Source organism: Herpailurus yagouaroundi, unplaced genomic scaffold (genome assembly GCF_014898765.1).
Source record: "Herpailurus yagouaroundi ecotype Mexico unplaced genomic scaffold, PumYag 203, whole genome shotgun sequence".
Taxonomy (NCBI): domain Eukaryota; kingdom Metazoa; phylum Chordata; class Mammalia; order Carnivora; family Felidae; genus Herpailurus; species Herpailurus yagouaroundi.
The window spans coordinates 27,865,899-27,888,119 of record NW_024412434.1 but is presented as its reverse complement, the minus strand read 5'-3'; the positions used below and the strand labels follow the sequence as shown (position 1 = coordinate 27,888,119).

At 48.5% G+C, this 22,221-nt stretch overlaps 1 protein-coding gene across 8 annotated transcripts in view; it reads right to left on the bottom strand.

Annotated features, from left to right (window-relative positions):
- Window positions 1–22,221, bottom strand: part of SFMBT2 (Scm like with four mbt domains 2) — a 229,688-nt gene that overhangs the window by 99,566 nt on the left and 107,901 nt on the right. For 6 of the 8 annotated variants that reach the window (XM_040451499.1, XM_040451497.1, XM_040451500.1 and 3 more), the window contains exons 5-7: window positions 20,851–20,939; window positions 18,914–19,160; window positions 10,018–10,115 (exon numbers count right to left, since the gene is read on the bottom strand). In XM_040451499.1, coding sequence (XP_040307433.1) covers window positions 10,018–10,115; window positions 18,914–19,160; window positions 20,851–20,939 — 434 coding nt within the window. Of the gene's footprint in view, window positions 1–10,017; window positions 10,116–18,913; window positions 19,161–20,850; window positions 20,940–22,221 lie in introns of those variants that run through there. The other 2 variants (XM_040451504.1, XM_040451502.1) reach the window with 2 other exon arrangements.

Genomic DNA, 22,221 nt, shown 5'->3' with positions numbered 1-22,221 from the left:
CCCCTTGTTTGTGAAACACCACGCTCTGGAGAGAGTGAGCCTCACTACAGACACAAGGACAGGCATAGCTTGGGACCGGACCCAACAACACCTAGCTTATCGCTTGGCCGTTACGAAAGCCCTTTATCTACAGATTTCAAGAGCACCCTTGAACCCGAATCAGTTGTAAACAGTTTGGGATTCTTCTAACACACACTTATGTCGAAGAAGACCAAAACATGAGTTGTATGAGGGGCACCAAGAGACTGAGTATTTCCTCCAAGTACTCGACCAAGTAGTCTCTTTTGATGCACCGTGAGTCCTGAGGACGTAAAAGCACGGGCCCCATTAACCTCATTAGCCACAGATACAGGTCAAGAATTGGCAAGGATGGAATGGGTCGTGGCTAGAGTGTCTGGGTGTGTATATCCCATCGAAAAACACATCTCTCCTCAGCTTCCAATAAAACGGGAAGGACCTGCAAACATCAGCTGTCACCGACCAAACACCTCTCATCTACGCAGCTACTGTGCGTATTCGAGGAACGTGGGTATGACGCTAGAAAAGGGAAGGCAACGGGCTAGAAATCCAGATGCCCAGAAGGCAGAAGCCACTCACTCAGAGCCAGCCACTGCCCGACAGAAGTGTCCTCTCCAGGACATTCCTCAAGCTCCTTGTATGTCCACGGATCGGTTTCGTGAGTCAATGACACATCAGCCACAGCACCTTACGATGCATTACTGGAAACATCTGGACAGCTAATGAGTGCTCCACACTGAAAAGGAAACTAACCCACACAACACTGGTGAGGCAACATTAAGTTGACTCCGATTATTTTTTCTTTTTTTTTTTTTTGACATTTATTTATTTTTGAGAGAGAGAGACAGAGCGCGAACAGGGGAGGGGAGAGGAGACACAGAATCCAAAGCAGGCTCCAGGCTCTGAGCTGTCAGCACAGAGCCCGACGCGGGGCTCGGACTCATGAACTGTGAGGTCATGACCTGAGCCGAAGTTGGATGCTTAACCGACTGAGCCACCCAGGCACCCCGACTCTGATCATTTTCAACGAGAAGGCACAGGGACAATGCAACTTCATCAGCAACGGAATTTCACAGAACGTGGATTTTTTTTTTATGCCGAGATATTTCCTCAATTTCAATCCTTCCCTAGTGTCCTTCCCAGGGCCCTCAACTGCCTCCTCTTAGCCTCAAACTGACAGGGCGTCGTTTCAGCTGCTCACGGAAACACCAGCTCAGCTGCCAATCCACCACCGCAACAGAGTCCCCGGTCCCCTCTCTATACGTGGTCACTGTGTCATTCAGAACCGCTCCCAGGAGATTCGCCTCCCTGACCCAACACTTAACGACCTCTCCTGAGTTTTCATTCCTCTGAGATGATTCCTGTACTGAACTTCTTCACCAATCCGTTCAAGGATTTTAATGGCACGCTTCCGAGGTGCCAGGCGCTGCTCCAGGCCCCGGGAATGGAGCCGCTATCTGCTCTATGGAGTTTATTACGTTCTAGCGAGGGGAAACAGATCAGATGCAGAAAAAGCAAATTAACAGAGACCATGTGTGGGGATCAGTGCTACGATGGGCAAGAGGAGGAGAAGGTTGGTGCTGGAGAGTATGGCTCCTTCTTGTAAGCAAAGACCTGAATAAAGCGAAGGAAGGTGCCATGCAGGCCTCGGGGCGGGGGGGGGGGGGTGTCACTTTCCAGGGCGCCAGGGCATTACTGCAAAGGCCTGAGCAGGGGTATCTCAGGTTTGGAGGGACAGCAGGTCTCCATGGCGTGGGGAGGGACCGGCGAGGGCCTCAGGCCGCAGATGGGCTCAGAGAGCCTGCAGGGAGCTGGACCATGCAGGAGCCTGGACGGCCCTCCTTCGGCAGGAGATGCCACCTGGGGGGTTACAAGCAACAGAGTGACGGGATCTGGATCTTGTTTCAAAAGAATCGCTGGGTGGCTCGGTCGGCTGAGCGTCCGACTTCGGCTCAGGTCATGATCTCGAGGTGTGTGAGTTCCGGCCCCACATCAGGCTCGCCGCTGATGGCACAGAACCCGTTTTTGGATCTTCCCTCCCCCGCTCGCGCTCTCCCCAAAATAAATAAATATTTTCTAAAACATCGCTCTGGCCGCCCTCTGAAGGACAGACCGCAGGGAAGCAATGATTAGCAGCCGGGAATATAGTTCTGAAACCAACACAGCGGGCCAGGAGAGAAGGGGGGCCGTGGTGGCAGACCAAGAGAAAAGTGACAACTCTGGGACAAGACTGTGAGGACAGAGCCCGGTTCTGTCGATAGATGGGACGGAGGTGCCCAGAAGAGGATTACTATGCACAGCAGTCCTTGGAAAGGGCCCGCTTGCGGGGTTTAGCCCTGGGCTGTCGTCTGGAAATACATCACCAACAGCACCCGACACGGATACAAAGCTCCCCCTACACAGAAGAGTGGACCGCCGTGCCGAGATTGTTTGTACAAACGGTACGATTTAAGTTGCCTTCTGGGAGTCTAAGACGGGGCCACACGCTAGACAGGGGATACCCACGGTGGCCAGCCCCCCATTAAGCCCCTGGACACTGGGCCTCTAAGGAGCCCCTCTGGAAGACAAAAGCACGTGTTGTCACAGTTAAGAGTGTCTGGGAGCCACTCCGGAGAGGGCCCTCGGGGGCTTGGGCGTGAGTTTCCAGAGTCCACACCACGTTCTTCCTCCCACTGCCGATGTTGCTTAACACCCTTCTGCTCTAAGTAACAACCCGCGAGCGTATCCCCAGCTGCATCCCGCCATCCTGGTGTTCCCCAAACCCGGGGGCAGAGCGGGGGACCCGACACAGGCATGAGAAAGAGCCGGCCTTCGGGGCCGACGCCAAAGTTCTGGCCTCAGGTCTCAGCGGCTTGCACCTGCTTTCGCTCTCCCGACGCTCCCTAAACGGCGCGCTTGGAATTTCAACCACACTGAGATTTTGAGCGGTTTTTTTTTAATGTTTTCAGTGCGATGAAAACCAACATTCAAACAAGTTCACTTCTTTAAGGGATAAAAATGGATAAAGGGTCTCAGTGACATTTCAAAGAACACTACCTCCTTACAATTACGAGGCGTGGTCGTGAGTGAAGCAAGGACAGTGTGCATTCCCTGGGCCACACATCTGTCTTCCTCTAAGGGAGAAATGCCTTACTCTGATTAACTGGCAAATTAGGGACTCGGCTTCCTACTTGTAGATCTCTTTGATGTATGTGGGAGTCGTCACTGAAGTGTCCACAGCTTAACATTCTCAGATCAGTGGGGTCACAAATGTAGATTACAACTTACGAGCATTGCAGAGAATGAAAAGTAGCAGTAATTAGAGAAGGCTTATGAACGTCTGACACATGAAATATCATGTTAATTATAGCTACGCTCTTATTTTCGCATCTCCCTTCGCCCTTTTCTTAAAATTCAGCTGAATTTCCCCAAATCCATGCCTTGGGTACTTAGGAAAACTGAAAACTTAAACGGTACAGAAAGGGGCGCCTGGGTGGCTCAGTCGGTTAGGTGTCCGACTTCAGCTCAGGTTAAGATCTCATAGTTCACGGGTTCAGGCCCCGCACTGGGCTCTGTGCTGCCACCTTGGAGCCTAGAGATTGCTTCAGATTCTGTGTTTCCCTCTCTCTGCCCTTCCCCTGCTCACGCGCTCTCTCTTTTTGTCTCTCTCAAAAATAAACACTGAATTTTTTAAAAATGGTGCAGAAAACGCTGGCCATTTTCTTCTGTTCTCATCACTTTGATCGTGGGACTTGTCATAGGTCAATCAGATGATGGGTTGAAAAGTTTGCCTAATAAGTAAAACGGAAAGCCATGAGGCACCAGTCTGACGTGCAGGGCAATCACCTCCATATACTTACCATTTCTCAGGAGTTAAATTGGTAGTGATATATGGACTACTTTGGTAAATCTATTAAGTCTTTCAATAGTGAGTCTAGCTTTCAGGAAAAAAAAATGTTTTTCCTTATTTATTGTTCAATGTAATGCATTTTTTATCCCCTTCCCTTCGGTACCCAATTCATTAGGTACTTAAATTTCAAATGAATGTACCTGTTTGCGGATCATCTGTGTTTTCTAAATAAGGGAAATCAGAATTGCCACTAAAATATGGCACCCGAAAGCCATTCTAAGCGTTCCTTCAAATCAAGGGTAAATGACAGCAGGAAGACTAATTCTGTGCTCGTTTTTTACGACGTTGCTGTCCATACCGATATTCGTACGAGATGGCGAATTCTGTATGTTAACACTAGCGGACTGAACTTCTAGACATAGGCACACAGATACCAAGGCACGTAGGTGAACACATCCCCAGAATGACAATCACCACCGCATAATGAGAGTCATTCCGTCAAAATACCCATTTTGTCTCCAGTGTAACGGCGGTAATGAAAAAAAGAACTGCTTTGAAACACTGCTCGTTTCCAGCCATTAAACGTGCATTGCTTTGACTTCTGTCTCTTAACAGTGGAACACGATGGCAATTTTCCTCAACAACAGGCATCTAGGATGACTCATGACTGAATCCAAACATATACACCTTTTACCATAATGAAAAGAATAGAAGTAAGTTTGCCTGCTGAGAAAGTGATGATCAAACAGCGGTAACAGGGGGAAAAAACACAAAGTTCTCTTTTTACACCTGCAGGAGAATACCGCTCACCGAAACGTCCAAAAACTTAAGAGACCAAAAAACAAAACAAAACAAAACAAAAACTCTCCCGTTTTTGTTAAGGCGAAGCAATGATTAAGACACTCTGAACCTCAGGCGCCTGGGTGGCTCAATCAGTTAAGCGTCCGACTTTGGCTCAGGTCACGGTCTCACGGTTCGTGGGTTCGAGCCCTGCATCCGGCTCCATGATGCTGGTGTGGAGCCTGCTTGGGACTCTCTCTCTCTCTCTCTCTCTCTCTCTCCCCCCCCCCCATCTCTCTCCCTCTCCCCCACTTGCTCTGTCTCTCTCTCAAAATAAATAAACCTTAAAACTGTTTTTTAACAAAAGAACACATAATTTCAATTTAACCCATTTTTATTTATGAAACGCCCATTCCGTATGTTCTGCCTCATGGGAGGCCCTGTGAAAAATGGGAAATATTCAGTCTCTACTCTTAAAGTCACTATTCATTATGAACAAGACACTTAGTACATACAATAATAACTCTCGAGTCCATCAAAATAGTCTGAATTCTCAGCGAAAAACATGAAAGTGACAGAAGGTCACTGTATTTTGAAAAATGTAGAAAAATTATGAAACCCTGGGATCAGGTCAATAGCATTTTTCAGAGAGTAGCTCCTCCAATAAAAGTTTAATGAATTAAAAAACATACTAGGATAATTAACGTTTCTACCTTTTGAGTCTTAGTATTCATAGTCCTGAATAAGAAGTCTGCATATCCGATTAACCAAAAACAGTATTAACTCAAAATAATTTTTTAAATATTTTTTAAAACTTTATTTATTTTTGAGAGAGAAAGACCGCAACCAGGGAGGGGCAGAGAGAGAGAGACAGAGTCAAAGAATCTGAAGCAGGCTCGAGGCTCTGAGCTGTCAGCACAGAGCCCGACGCGGGGCTCAAACCCACAAACTATGAGATCATGACCTGAGTCGAAATCGGGCACTTAACTGACTGAGCCACCCAGGTGCTCCACCTCAAAATATTTTATTTTTTTAAATTTTTTTTATTTACACTTATTTATTTTTGATAGAGAGAGACAGAGCACAAGTGGGGGAGGGGCAGAGATAGAAGGAGACACAGAATCCAAAGCAGGCTCCAGGCTCCGAGCTGTCAGCACAGAGCCCGACACAGGGCTCGAACCCACAAACTGCAAGATCATGACCTGAGGCAAAGTTGGACGCTTAACCGACTGAGCCACCCAGGCGCCCCTTTTTTCTTTTTTACTTTTTTTATTTACTCAACTCAAAATATTGTAAATCCGTGAGTTAAATACGTCTGTCTCTTCAAGAATCTGTTCATCCATTTGACAGTATTTTACTGAGTCTGCCTACAGTCTGGTTGAATGGATTCAACACTGAACAAGAAAGACGTGGTCCTTGCCTTCCAGAAGCTTCAGTTAAGCAAAAAGACATGGATGTTACACCAAGAACCACACAAATGACCAAGTCTAATTGTGAGCTGGGCAACAAGGCAGAAGAGAGGGCACGGAATGTAGGACACGGACAGAAGCCAAGGGCCCGGGCAAGACTTCTTTAAGAGGATTCATATTTGCAGCTGAACCCTTCTGCGGCATCTAACAGACAAAAGGTATGTGAAGAACAGAGAAGAGGCCGGTGGCGGGCACACGGGGAGGCCCCGCACATGAGCCGTGGAGGGAAGCATGGCTGAGTCACCAGCAGGCTCAGCGCCATCTTGGAGGGCTGTCAGGGAGCTTTACCTACAGCCCAAGCCACAAGATGGTTTGTGTGGGGGTGTCAGATTCTGATGGCGGACTAAAACTCCCATTAATTTCCCTAAACCAAAATTCCAGTGAAGAATTTTTAAGACCCAAATCCGCTTAGTAGCAGCAAAGTTTTGGAAGGTAACAACACAGATGAGTAAAAAGTGACTGATTTAACACAATCAACAGAACCCATCTCAAGCCTTCAGCAGCAAAGCTGAGAACCAATGCAGGGCAGACAGCAGAATCTTCGAGAGACTCAGCAAATGGTCACACCACACACATATGCCTAAAACTGGGGGTGGATGGGAACCGATGAGAGAAGAAGCTCCCTCCTCCACTCCCAAAGACCAACCGTGCTCCCCACTCACCTCTGAAGCAGATGATACAGCTGGCCGCGGGGCTGTGGGTGCAGTGCCGAAACGCCGGCCCCCTTCTCCCCACTCACCCAACAGCACCGACAGCCGGCCTTTGAGCCTTGGCCTGGAAGTCGAAGAACCCTCTGGAAAATCAGCTAAAGAGGAAAAACCACTGCACAAAGAAGTAGCCTTCCAGGGTCACCCACACCCACACAGCTCTCCCTCAGCTTTCTAACCCCCTTCTTACTCGAGAGCAGAAGGTCAAGGATTTGCAGCTATCTTTGTAAAGCCTCCAACAAGAAGACAGGAAACAATCCAAAAGCAACATGGAGGAACTAAATTATTCAGGGAGGGGAAAAAAAAAACAAACTTCTAAAAGTCAGTAATTCCAACAAGATAAACTCATGCGTCCATGCTGTGAGAACGGGAGGCTATAAACACAGCATTCAGCGAAGACACACCAAACAAGTGCTCGTAGAAACAGGACGGCATAAGCAAGTTTCAGGAAACTTCTCACAGTGGAGCAAACAGACAAGGAAATGAAAAATAGAACTGAAAGGAAAAGAAGCGGGGGGGGGGGGGGGGGGGAGAGGGAGAAAGAGAGGAGGAGGCAGGAGAAAGAGAAGGGGGAGAAGGAAGGGGTGGAGGAGGAGGGGGAGGAGGAGGAGGAGGAAAAAAACCAGTCCAGGAGAACCACATCCACGTGCTCACAGATCAAGGGAGCAAAAGAGAGGTGGGAGACATCATTTTAAAAAAGAAACATCCCCCAGTTAAAGGCCTGAGTTCCAGCCAGCATACTGGAAGGAAACAGATGCCCACCAAGGCATTCCTCTGTGAAATGGCAGAAGAGTGGAGGAAAACAGAAGATTCCGGAGAAGGGAGGGAAAAGATGGAGCAAGACGTCCAAATTCTTGAGAAAACGGATAGTGAGGAGCCTAGAATTCTCCACCCAAACAAACCGCCGGTGAAGCATGAGGACAGAACAAAGACATTCTCACTCACTCGGGGACAAGGGTCCTGTCGGCTGCCATCATGATGACGGCTGCCATGTTGCATTCACCTTCAGAATCTGAGGAGAGAACGTCAAAGCAAGCCAGACCAAGACCGCTGACAGTATCTGGCTCATGCCGACTGCATACGAAACACGCTCCCAGTGCCTGCTCTAGGCCCAGCTGCCTGCAGCCGATGAGACCATTCCATTGACTTCCCAGAGAAGCCGTGTTTGGGCTTCCTCCTGGAACAGCAGTAAGCTACAAGGGCAGAAACTACAAACCCACTGGTTCCCGTCCATGTTTCTAAAGATGTCCGGCACGTGAAGTTCATGCTACAGCCCTGGAAGATGACCCGGCTGAGAGGAACCCTAATTCTCTGACGATCAGCTCGTGCCTTTGCTGACTCAACTCTCTTGTAAGCTGAGGAAAAGCAAAGCCAACTTACTAACCAAACGCCATCCAGCTAATGCCCCCCAGGAAAGGGCCTCTTCTAAAACAGGGAGGCTTAGACCAGCTTCTGACTTTGTCAAGGCAAATCACGTAACAGGAAAACAGACAGAGGCAGTAACACTGCAAAGAGAAAGCGAGGAAGTGATCCCCACAAAACGAGGCAGAGCCCCGAGAGTGCGTGGGGGAGGGACGCGCACAAGGGCTCCCGGTGGTGACTTCTCGTATTCTGCGTCCACCCCTGACTCTGAGCTCCTCACAGATGTCTGATGTATTTCAAAACAAAATCTAGTTTGAACACAACCCAACTTATACATTTAAAATATTCCTAAGGCCACCGCGAAGACAGCGGACATCACCTGCACGGGTTGACAGAGGGCCGCGAAGAGACCGTGGGGCCAGAAAGGAAAAGGAAAAGCTGTTCTTCTTTACTGTCATTATCTTTTCCAGGGGAGAATGTTATCAGGAAAGCAAGAAAGGAAGGAAAGAAGGAAGGGAGGGAGGGATGGAGGCAGAGGTGAGGAAAGAAGTATTTGATCAGTTAAAAAAAAAAAAAAAAAAGAATGCCCAAGATACTGCTTCGTTGCCAACAATCACTACTGCTAACAACCAATTCTTTTTTTTTAATTAATTAATAAATTTATTTTGAGAGACAGAGAGCAAGCAGGGGAGGGGCCGAGAGGGAGAGGGAGAATCCCAAGCAGGCTCCACGCTGTCGGCACAGAGCCCGACTCGGGGCTCAAACTCACAAACCACAAGATCACGACCCGAGTGATCAAGAGTGATCAAGAGTCGGACACTCCAGTGACTGAGCCCCCCAGGCGCAACCCCCCGACATCCTGTTCTATTTACGCGGTTCGTCTAGCGCAACAGGATCAAAACGCTGTAAAAGTCATCGCTCAATTAAACTGCAGAACGTAATTTTATCCCTTGTTTCAAAAGCGGTCTTTTTAAGTTAAAACCGGTGTTGCAAACCAGGAAAAGCGCGGCTCGAGAAGGCACGTGATCTGCTGTGACGGGTTAAAATCCTGAGCCACGACTTGGGCGTACATAAAATTCAGGAAGCCGATGCCCGCGCCCAGGCCCTGAACTCCTCCTGCCCCTGGCACCTAAACGCCTTCCTCATGTCATTCCCCACACGGGACGTGAAAGGTACTGCAGACAGGTGTCCCCTCGGGACCAGGAAGCCAGTTTCTGCCAGCCGGCTGTGACCACGTTTAGAACCGCCCAAGACTCAGGGTCCGCGTAAAAACAGCCGTTGGAGGCCTTCCTCTGGCCCGGATGGGTCATCCCTGCCCACGGCTTCATATTAAGTGGTGGGCATGATTTCAAAGCGTTAAGAACCCGGCGATCCTTTCCCGCTATGATGTCATTCCCCTTCCGTTAGCACCTACAAGGCCTCGCGCCCAGCATGTATTCGCACAAATTTCCTGGGCCATCCAGAAAACCGAACCACCAAGAGGCGCATCACTGTCGATTCGTTTTACCCAACAAATACCCAACGAGGCCTGCTACGTCTTCTTCAGTCCCTTTGGTAAAGGGCGAAGGAGGGCAAAGGAGGTGACGTGACTCTATACCAGCCCATTATGGAGAAAAACAGTAAAGCCACGGCAGTTCCACGAGTGTTTCGTAAGACGAGAATTTGTGAGGATTACAAAGCGTGGTCAAAGCACACAGATAAACACTTGGAACGTCGCGAATGCGGAGCGGCCGAGCTTTTCGAAACTAGCTTTTGCAACCGTGGGGAGCGCTTCGACGTTAAGGAACCTTTCACTCCAGAACTCGCACGGTCTGAGAAAGAATAAACAAGTCGCTACGAACCGACATCTTACCTTAAACACTTCCATCGGCAGAGGAAACTTTGTGGCGTCAATAAGGGATTTTTCCAGAGAACACTTCCACTCAGAGGCCATCTTCAAAGGATAGATTTCTGTATCAACAGCAAACCACAGAAGCGTGTAAGGACTCACATATTCTACTGGGTGGTTCTTCCTGGAATTTTACTTTCCAGGTTTTCAGAGTCACTGGCACACTCAGCGACCGTGAGCACTCACACCCTGCCCCCATAAAAGGCCACCTGCTGAGGGGACTTTCTGAGGTTCAACAGCAACTTGAGCCGCTGCGATCAGACATGAAGAATAAACTTAATAGGGCCCTTCAGGGGACACTGGCGGGCATTCTGTAAGTGATTTAATGGCATAAATCACCCCAGCGCCATCTTCAATCACCTGCTGCCCCAAATTCCATGTAAACACCTGGGAAGTCACACCCGCTGATGAAGAACTTAGGACCCGATAAATTTCTAAACTAGACACGAAGCTCGTCTGGCATTTTAGGTTATTACGGCCCATTTTTCACTAAACCTCTAAGCCCGCATCTGCTAAACATAGCCCACGTGAGCCAGGAAATTATTAAAAGGTGAATTAAAATTTACCAACCAAGTTTAATATTTACACTTGAAATGTTGCTAACACACCCCACGTGGCCCATATTCCACCACCCCCCTCCCGCCCCAGGGGGTGGGGGTGGGGGACAGAGGGATTGACGAATGGAGGTGACTCTGGCTGAATGCAAAACTGAAAGAGAAAAAAAAAATGTGTTGAGCCCTGTTTCCACCGATTGCTGAAACTGCAGGGGAATTTTATGATCTGATCTCCACGGATTTAAGACCTTATCAAAATAGGATTTGCAGAAGCACTCACTTGAAGGAGATATGTTTATACCTTCCCTATATCAACCCAGGCTACTCCAGACAGACCGTTAGGACATGAATATGAATTTAAGCACAGTTAAAAGGCAACATTAAACCTTTGGGGCTATATTTTTAATTTCTTGCATGTCTGCTTTTCAGCATGCAGCCATATATTTTGACACCCACAGCTTCTGAACTCACCTTGAGCCTGAGTGCCTGTGTTTTAGCAGTTTATCGAGTCTTTTCAGGCTACCAGAATTAGGAGAGGAGAAAGATGCTGCCGGAAGGAGTCAAGTTATCAAGGTTCAGCCCACTGTCATTCACTGTCCGTTACGCAAAGTCACGTCAAGGGTTATGAGTGACCAGACAGGCTCTGCTGTGCACACTGTATAATCCTCCTTAACATTTTATTTATACTCTTCTACCTCTAGGGCATCTTTTTTCCCCAGTTTGGCATTTCTATATCGGAACACAAAAAGAAAGTGATTCTCCTTCACAGTATCTGACATACTCGGGCGGACACGGTGGGGCCCCAGAAAATGAACCAACGGTCCCTCCACCATGCACAGGTGAGGAGGGGGGCACAGGGTCCCACAAAGGACAAAGAAATCGCTGGTCACAGGGTCCCACAAAGGAGGAAGAGGGACCGGTTCACAGCCTTATAAACTGCCCCATGAGGAGGATTCCCTGAAACGCACCAATGGTTCAGCTCAGGGGCACTGCATTAAAACCTCCGTGAAAGGGAAACAATTGCCCCAGGGAGCAAAGGCTGAGGACACCAAGCGCGGCAGGTCAAGAGCCTCAGGAGGGAAAGAACACACAGGAGCCCAGATTTCCTGAGCAGACAGGAACAAATTCACAGTCCCAGGGATCTGGATGCTGGTCAACAGGGAGTTCAACCTTGGCACGGTAGTAAAAAGAGAGCCAAGGTCACGAAAAAGGACGGTGCTGGTCAAAGACGAGACACAAAGGGTGAGAAACGGCAAGAGAAGGTCCCCTGTGCTGGTGCCTGAACCCCTGCAGTCTGCAACTGAGGCATCTGGGGCTGGGGAGCCCCAGAGAGAGAGAAGAGGGGAAGAGAAGAGTGGTTCATGAAAACTATGCAAGACCAGAGCAAAAGCCCCACCTGGCCAGGGCTGGATCCAGACCACCAGAACAGAGCACGGTGATGTGCAGACCCCAGCAGGGATGCTCACAGCCCTTCCCGGCCCCGGCAGGTGTCCCCACACGCTGGCGGGGCACCACTCTGCCCACCACGCCATCTCAGAAGGTGTCCCCCCAAAAAGTCATGTTGAAATCCTTCCCCAAAAGTGATGGTTAGGAGGTGGGGCCTTTGGGAGGTCACAAGGGGGAGAGCCCCCAAGAACGGGATTAGTGCCCTTATAAAAGAGACCCCCAGAGAGCCTCTTCGCCCCTCCCACCATGTGAGGATGCTGAAGGACGGCTGCCCGTGACCCAGGAAGCGGACACCAAATCTGTGGGTGCCCTGATCTCGGACCTGCAGCCTCCAGAACTGGGAGAAATAATAAATGCCCAGTCTGTGGTATTTATTCTCCTAGAACAGCCTGGATGGACTAAGAAACCCAGGCTCCATGCGATTTTTGTCTCTGTCCTACAACCTTACGATCCTTTGTCTTCTTTCTGAGGATATTATGTTGTGGAATTTAACCCCATGGCAAGGCACGCTTCTCTTAGAAGGTGAAAATCAAATGTGATTTTTTTCAGAATGCTCAACCACCTGCAAAAGCTAAACACCTCACGGTTCCAATAAACAGAGAACAATATTCCGTGTGTGTGTTTCATTAGGACAGAGAGGCGCATGGTTACACCAGCAAGTTTATGGACGATAAATAGCGCCATTAAAAGAACATAAACCATTTTCTTAAAATGATTGTGTTGCAGGTAATTTAATAGAGTGTATCATGTCGATTTCTGTTTGCGGGGAAGTAATAAGCAATTAAAATCTGGCCTGACCCATCTTTAACTAGAAGCCCAAGTGGAAATGAGGCGCTCGCCCTCTGAACGTTTGGCCGGCTCTTGCGAGGCGAGGGCTAGAGAAAACAGGGGGGGAGCAGAGGGCCACCAGCTCACAGCCTCCGACTGAAGGAAAGCCTGGAGGGGTGACCCCCCCTTTTCATGCACCCTGCAACGACCACCCCTTCCTGTCTCACCAGTGAGCAAAGACTGGTCTATGCTTCCTTCCAGACACTGGGAAGCTGCAGACGGAATGTTGGCATCTCCCCAAAATTAATACGCTGAAGTTCTAACCCCCAATGGGATGGTGTTTGGAGATGGGGCCTTCAGGAGGTAATCAGGGTTAGATGCGGTCATGAAGGTAGGGTCCTCATGACGGGAGGAGCACCGAGCTCTCTGTCTCTCTCTCTTTCCATGTGCATATAAAGAAGAGGGTATCCACAGAGGAGGAAGTGGGCTATCCCCAGAACTCAACCCTACCAACACCCGCATCTCGGACTCACATCCTCCAACACCACGAGAAAATCATCTGTGTCATTTAAGACCTCCGCACGTTTTGTGTGGCCGCCTGGGCTAACTAATACGGAAAGCGACAACCATCTTTGGACGGGGAAATAGTTCAGAAATTTCCAGACTCAGGAAGACAAAGAAAAATAAATGGCTGCCATAAAGGTGGTGAAGGCAAAAAAAAAATACGGAAAAACATCGAGAGACAGAGATGCAAAAGGCCTCAGAAGGTTTCCTGTCCTTAGTTTCCGCAACAACACGTTAAGACTCTACCTCGCTCTCCGAACATCCAGAAACACGAGAGCAGGGGGGGAGGCCTCTAAGAGACCACTGACCTCAACAACCTTCTCAAATTTCCTAGAAACCCGAACAGAACCACACGACTCTGATCGCAGAACGAGTATCTCGAAAACGCCCACCACTTGCGGTATCTTGTCAACGCTCCACAGCACGGCAAATGTACAATGACCCCCATTTTGCAGAGGAGGAAAGTAGAGGGGCTGCCCAGGGCTCTGTAGCGAGGGGCAGAAGTGCAAGAAGAAGCTGGAACTCAGACCCTGGCTCCAAGTCCACGTTCTTCCAGCTCCGCCCGCTTCTTCGAGCTGGAGCCACACGTGAACTCTTCTAGAGGAACGAACATCACCGTGAACCCCACAGAGCCATATTCCTGCCCACGGAGTGGGTCCTGGAGCCACGCCGGGTGCTCAACAACAGATCCCAGTAACAGAGAGCACCTCCCTCATCAGGGAAATACAAATCAAAACCACACCCAGGGATCACCTCACGCCAGTCAGAGTGGCCAAAATGAACAAATCAGGAGACTACAGATGCTGGAGAGGATGTGGAGAAACGGGAACCCTCTCGCATTATTGGTGGGAATGCAAACTGGTGCGGCCACTCTGGAAAACAGTATGGAGGTTCCTCAAAAAATTAAAAATAGACCTACCCTATGACCCAGCAGTAGCACTGCTAGGAATTCACCCAAGGGATACAGGAGTGCTGATGCATAGGGGCACTCGTACCCCAATGTTTATAGCAGCACTCTCAACAATAGCCAAAATGTGGAAAAGGCCTAAATGTCCATCAACTGATGAATGGACAAAGAAATTGTGGTTTACATACACAATGGAGTACTACGTGGCAATGAGAAAGAATGAAATCTGGCCCTTTGTAGCAACGTGGATGGAACTGGAGAGTGTTATGCTAAGTGAAATAAGTCATACAGAGAAGGACAGATTCCATATGTTTTCACTCTTATGTGGATCCTGAGAAACTTAACAGAAACCCATGGGGGAGGGGAAGGAAAAAAAAAAAAAAAAGATGTTAGAGTGGGAGAGAGCCAAAGCATAAGAGACTCTTCAAAACTGAGAACAAACTGAGGGTTGATGGGGGGTGGGAGGGAGGGGAGGGCGGGTGATGGGTATTGAGGAGGGCACCTTTTGGGATGAGCACTGGGTGTTGTATGGAAACCAACTTGACAATAAATTTCAAACAACAACAACAACAACAACAACAACAACAACAACAACAAAGAGCATCTCTGCTTGATCCAACCCTGTTTTCAAACGCTCCCCTTACTCATCAGGGGCAAAAAGGCTAGCACAGCTCTTGCCATTCTGGGGGAGGTCTCCCCCTCCAGATTGGCGTCCACAGCCCCAATAATTATTTGGCTCTTAAAAGCTGGACTCGGCCGGTTCCCTCCCTCCCTAGAGACATCCCCAGCTTTTTATTCAGTCAGTTCACCGGACAAATATTCACTGAGCACCCACAAAGCGCCAGGCACCGGGGACGCAGCACAGAATCAGACACAGATGTTCGGTTAGAGGGGTACTGAGATGCCCTCACGACGGGACCGTCTGAACGAAGCGAGGGGACGGTCAATGCCACATCTGGAAGAATGGCCCCCCGAGGACAGGACGTGCCTCGCAAGCCCGTGGAACACAGAGGAAGCGGAGGTGCAGGGAGAGCACTCAGAGTGCAGGGCTCCAGGGCTGCGTGGCTGGAGAAGGAGCTCGGGTCTGATCGCAGGCTGCCTTCCGTTCAGCACAGAAGGGAAGCCGCTACCGGCAGGATTTCCGGTCCTCTCCCGATAAAGCCTGAACCGCTAAGGACTTCAGGAAGTGGCTGCCCTCTTCCTCGACCCCCTGGCGTTGCATCATTTTCCGCTCCCTCACCCAGTCTTCACCGAAGCTGGATTCAACCTCCTCCGTCAGCACCCACGTGCCCCCCGGACCGCCCTGGGTGTGACACGGGGGGGGGGGTTCTTCGAACCCTCTTTCTGTCCTCCCCCGACCTGTCTTCTCCAGTTTGAGCCAGAGATGGGAAGACACAGGGAATGTAGCTTTCTCTCTGCTAGACGGTCTACGAGCAGCCCCCTTTCCTAGCGTTTTTGAAAACTATCCAGCCACTTTCTACTACTCCTTACTTCTGCCTTGATTTGTACTGAACGGTTGAGAAATCTCAGGCCCTTTAACAAGTAAAAAGAGTAAGTGAAGCTGAAGGATGGGCCACGCTTCGTGTTGGCGAAGGTGGCAGTTAGTGGGGACACAGCAAGGCAGGCGTGGAGGGGTGGGTCCGCAGGGCTTACTCTCAGGTGCACCCTGAGCCATCTCTCCTCTCCCCTCCGCCCCACACCTCCAAATCCCCTTCTTATTGAACAGTCAACACTTTTCGTCTAGCTAAGGGTGTCTGGCGATAAGAACAATAGCTAATATTTTTATGCAAGCCGGAAATTTTCTTCCCACCTATATTTCCGTTAAGGGAAGAGCACGACCGTGTAAGTTTCGAGTCCCTCTGGGTCTTGAAATTGATTTACACAGGCCCAAAGTACCGGGTTCTGTTCGCGTGTATAAGACACGGGTACCCTACATTTACAGCAGCATGATCCAAGACGGCCAAAGGACGGAGGCAGCCCAAGTGTCCATCAATAGGTGAACGGATAAAGAAGGCGTGGTTTCTATATGCAATGGAGTCTTACTCAGACGTAAAAAAGGATGAGACCTTGACATTTGCAACAACATGGATGGAGCTGGGCAGTATTATCCTCAGTGACATAAGCCAGTCAGAGAAAGGCAAACACCATACGATCTCACTCATGTGTGGGATTTAAGAAACAAAACAAATGAGCGGGGGGTGGGGGGGAAGGGGAGAGGCGGGGGAAGCCAAGAAACAGACTCTTAACTATAGAGAGCACAGTGCTGGTCACCAGAGGGGAGGCGGGTGGGGGATGGGGGAACTAGGTGATGGGGATCAAGGACACACTTGTGATGAGCACTGGGTGATGCAAGGAATGGATGGATCACGAAACTGTGCACCTGAAACTAATATTACGCTGTTTGCTAACTAACTGGAATTTAAGTAAACACTTAAGAAAATAAAATAAAACTCAACTACTATAATCGCCACCTCGCGTGTTGTTCTGCTGCGTGAGGCAAGGGAACCCAGCTTTCGTCTTGCATGAAGAACCTCATCTGAAGAACTAAAAGCCACACTTGAGTGTCCTTTTGCCTTTTATTTTCCTCTCCCCATACAAAACCTCTCTTGCCAACAATTTAAATGTTGAGAAAATAAACTTCTTCACGACGAAGGCCTCCTCCAAATTCTTTAAGGACACGCACGAACTCTTCAGTGGAATGGACAATTCGTGTCCGGAAATTCACTAAGACCGGTAAACACAATTTATTCTTGTCTTATAAAGACATTAAATTATCGAAAAGAGACAGAAAGAGAGAGAGAGAGAGAGAGAGAGAGAGAGAGAGAGAGAGAGCTCTCCTGTGCAAGTATCTCCTAAGTTTCTATGGTGACACTTTCCATTATTCTTGCTTTGGAGTATGAGTCCCCAGACTTCACAGCAAAGAACACTGCACAGAACTTAAGAGGCAAGTAATAATCCTTTGCTATAAATGTTCACACTGGCAAATATAGGGATCTCCTAAAATTTATAAAGCAATTAGATACTAAGCTAAGATTTATACACCCGACTTCCCACACAAAGTAAATTTCTCCTGCCAGGTTATGAATCCCAAGGCAAATGTGAGCTTAGATCTTTTCTCAACACTGACAGGCCCTTTGTTTGTCATCAGAGTCCAAAATTACTCAGGGTATAAATGCATTTCCTGGCTGCTTCTCAAAACGTTGACAACAATAATACTAATAAAATACCGTGTTATGGGTCTATATGCCTGTCAAACTCAACATAAATGCAAATACATGACATACAGAACCAGGACCTTTTTTTTTTTTTTTTTTTTCAATTAAAGCCCTTGAGTGACAGAAGGGAGGAATGTTAACTCCTTCGCTTCACGGACTCAAGACGGGCACCGGCACCTAATATGGCAGGAAAAAAGATCGCCGGCAATTTTAATAAAATACTTGGCTCTCTGCTTCCAGTGTATCTGGTGAAACGGACCAGGATGAAAAACAGAAATTTCTGGAAGACAGTAATATTTCTATCTTGTCATCTTTAATTCCATATCCAACATTTTTTGTTCTGAGGATACCCATTAAAAAAAATGGTAAGGCCAGTATGGGCAGCAGGGGGAACGGGAAGAAATGGGGGGCAAGGGGCCATCGCCCTTCAAACTAGATGACCTTGGACAAGTAGCTTACTCTCAGTCTCAAATTTTCTCTGCTGGAAAAGGAAATATTCACACCAAACATGCAGCACTTTTTTGCAATCAAAACAAATACCACACCAGATGTAAAATCACCTAGCACACAGTGAACGTTCAAGAATGGTCAGTTTATGAACAGTGAGATTCTCGCCCGGTGAGGTACGTATGGAAGCATAATGCACTATTTTGTCCCAGTAAGTCTGCGTAAAGTCATTTGACGGTGCTTTTGAAGCGACTTAATATCCCTGATGTGCCAGGAAAAAACGTATGACGATTTTCTCTTTGCCATTTCCAGGTCAGGACAGATTATATAAACAAGCATTTGGTTTGGATATTCGGATGGATGGATGGATGGATGGATGGATGGACGGACATGGGTAGATGGATGGATGGCAAATGGGTGGGAGGCTGGGAGGGTGAAGGGATGGGTGAATGGATGGATAGGTAGGTAAGTGGATGGACAGGTAGATGGACCAATGGATGGAGGGGTATGGATGAGGGGCAGGGTACAGATGAACAGAGGTGGATGAATGAACGAACGGATGAGAGGGTGAATGGATGAGTGCGTGGGTGGCTGGATGGATGGATGGATGGATGAAGGATGGGTGGACAGACAGAGATTTTGGAACTTACTTCCAAGACCGTCAAAATTCCTAAAGAAAAAGGGAGAATATGACCAAGCCCCAGTCCACCGGGCCTTTCATTTGCGAACCAGGGATTCCAAAGGAACTAGATTAAACTTCACCGCAGCCTCCGCTGCTTTCCCCTCGTAAAGTATTATTACCTGAGGCCTTGAGTTCTGTTTTCTACAGAAAGTATTCTTAAGTTAAAAGGCTCAAGATGCACGTACACGGACCTGAACAAAGTGTCCAGAGGCGTATCCGGGAAAATACCACACGTTTTTCCCAAGTACTTCCCAGCAGCCTTAGCCTCGGCCCTTACCTGAAGGTGGGTCCATTCTGTACTTATTCTCTTGACACCAACCAACTGGTCGAAGTCTGTAATCCAAGTAAAACAACCACTGGTCATAGGATTCAGTGTCCTCCAATCCCACATAGCGAAGGCGTAATCTTCCTCCAACATTTTCAATCACACTAACTATCCAGTACTGAAAAGGGTTGTGAGAGTCCTGAAGTTCTATTAAGGAATCAACTGTAATGAGGTCTATAGGGCCTTTCCCTCGCAGAGGCTGTTTAAACAGAAGCAAAACTCCTTATTTTAAACTTTATGTTGAGGTTCCCATGGAAACAGATGACAGCAGAAGATAATATTTTCTCACACCATCATCCAAGCTATTGGCAGACAGTCTGGCGTTTCCCTCCTCCCCCCTCCTTTCCGCGCCCACGGCCCCGCCCCTGCCCGCTTCCCCCCCCCCCACACACACACACACTTGCACATTTCACCCAGCCCTCTGCCCGACGACACTCGCAAGTAAACAGAACATAACAGTGTGCGCTCTCGTTCTCACCAAACAAATCACCCTTCCCGGATAAAACCGGGTTTGCTCGAAATAAGCATGCTTTTAAGGAGAGTTGCCCCCAATTTGCCTCGAGCTGGAAAACATGCGGTAGCGAAATGTCTACTTTTCCCACAGACAGATGTATCCGCTATGGGGCTATCACTTCGTACTGTGACCCAACAGACATTTATCTTAAACTGGCTACCACTCTAAGGATTAAGACTCTCTCATACTTGTGTGAAGAGGTGTAGATGGCATGTTTTTTCCACGTTTAATGATCGGCTACATTCGACAATTAACGTGAAGTTATTTCTACACCTGACCCGACAGTTAGTTTAGAGACGATATATAATTACGGCCCCATATAAGCAACCCTCTCAGCGTAAGTTAAGACGTGAAAAGGGTGTTTGTTCAGTCAGCCGTGAGGGCAAATACATTTAAAAAAAAAAAAAAAAAAAAAGAATGAACAGAGAAAGACAATTTGTCCTTCTGAAAGGGTGAAGAACCATCATTTTGATTTGTTAACCAAACAATTGAATTAAGAGCCATTAAGATAAGCAAATACATTAGGCAAAATCTTCACAAAACAACACCGGATAACTATATATCACACAGCAGTGCTCCAAAAGTCAATGTCATTGATGAGAAGAGGGAAATTTACGGTTAACGTTAAGAGAATAACGAGTGTCAAAATCCACACCGTATTCCTTGTTATTTACTATGTGTTTCCCCGTTTGGGGCGGGGGGAGGCATTTTTCAAACAGATTTGGTAACTCAGTAATTATTTTTGACAGTGCACTGTTCCTCCTATTATATGTGGTAAATATTTAAATGCTTTATCACGAAATTATTGTTAAATGAACCATCAAGGTTCCAGATTAAACTATTTTTTTCCTCAGTACCTTAAAAATACCTTAACCGCACTGAAATATGATTAGCCAATTCTCCCCTTGTTTTCATAAGGGGAGGCTAATTCAATTATTATGTAACACCTGTGTGTCATCATCGTGAGGGTATACATCCAAGAACGGAGTAGTCAATGGAACCGCTTATCGGTATACCCCAAGACTACACCAGAGCACGTATATTTAGTGGTCACCTCCATAAGCTCAGTTATTCCACGGGACTTTATATTCACTAATATAGGACGGAGACTTAAATGTACCGGAGAGTGGAAAGACATCCTAACGTTATCATTGAAAGGCGTGAGGCAAATTTTCCACTTATTGACTGGAACACAGGTGAAGTGTCTTGAGTGCCGTAAGATTAACCAAAGCAACTCATGAAACAAACAGGAAGTGAGGCCATTTGGGTGGAGACATCCGCACATACACATGCACCTGCCGAAGGACACATGCAAAGGCGCTCATGTAACTGTCATGCTTCAGACACAGAATAGCTGAATAACAACAATACATACACCTTCCAGGAGGCTGGCGGGGGCCGTCCGGGAACCAGTCAAATCGCGAATGAGGAATTGTGTCCAGTCTGTGTACTTCTCTTTGATTGCTGGCAAGACAAAAGAAGAAAACAACAACACTTCAACACAGCAGGGGAGTGTCCGAGAAGTGTACCATCGCAGTGCTTCCCAGGACACGCGTGTGGTTTTCGATACTTTTCTTACTCTTAAGCACCAGGCTTCCGTTCTAAAACGAAGACAAGAAATCTGTCATCAGCGGGTGACTTCATGCCTCCGGTGGGCCTCGATTTTGCTGGGTATCCAGGGGGCTGACGAATGCGGGGCCCTGTTGTCTTAGCATCTATTCAGAAACTTCCGTGGGCAAAAAGAAGATACTGTCAAGCACAAAACTGGGGAGGTTCCAAGAAGAAAGGGACCCGTGAGGGGCAGAAGACTCAGGTGCAAAAACAGCCACAGGCTCTGAAGGACAGGAAAGGTGTTACAGGTGGAGAAGAGGAAGAAGGGATTTTTGGACTGAGAGAAGGAGCTGAGAGGAGGCACAGGGAGGGAGACATGGAGGAGGAGGCAGCGTCCAGTCCGGGGGGGGGGGGGGGGGGCGGGGACACACGCCACGCGGCCGCCCAGAAAGCCAGCATGAACACTGAGTAAACGGGAAGTCGCTGTATAAACTGAATCTGAAGACAGCATAAAGGCTCGGATGGAAACAGAAGAGGCGAGTGGCAGAGAAACCCAAGAGGAAGCTAGCGCAGGTCTCTAAGTACCAAAGTGACGGCGCCCCAAGCAGCGGGGACCACACCCAGGACAAGGAAGGACTTGGCCGAGACATCTCTGAACAAAGGAATAGCAGACGCAGAAGTCAACAATCAACAAGCGCTTAGAACCCAAGACTTGAGGAACACGGCATTCCTGGCCTAGCTCCCAAATCGTAGATGTCCAAAGGCTTCGCCAGGTTACGTCCACACCCAGGAGAGGCCCTGGACCTTCCCCGGGGCATCACAGGATTCACAACGCCAGGAACAGAGGGCAGCGAGCCTCACATCCCCATCCGGCCACTCTGTGGATCCCACGGAGAGCCAGCCGGCCCCGGAGCCCGGCCGAGGATACATTCGCTACTTAGCTTTCGTGAGTTGCTTGTGCTCTGCAAAGGCATGAGACAACCATTTCTTGTTCAAGGGGCGCCTGGGTGGCTCAGTGGGTTGAGCGTCCGCCTTCGGCTCAGGTCATGATCTCCACGGTCTGTGAGTCTGTGAGCTCGAGCCCCACGTCGGGCTCTGTGCGGACAGCTTAGAGCCTGGAGCCTGCTTCACATTCTCTGTCTCCCTCTCTTTCTCTCTCCACCCCTCCCCTGCTCACACGCTGTCTCTCTCTCTC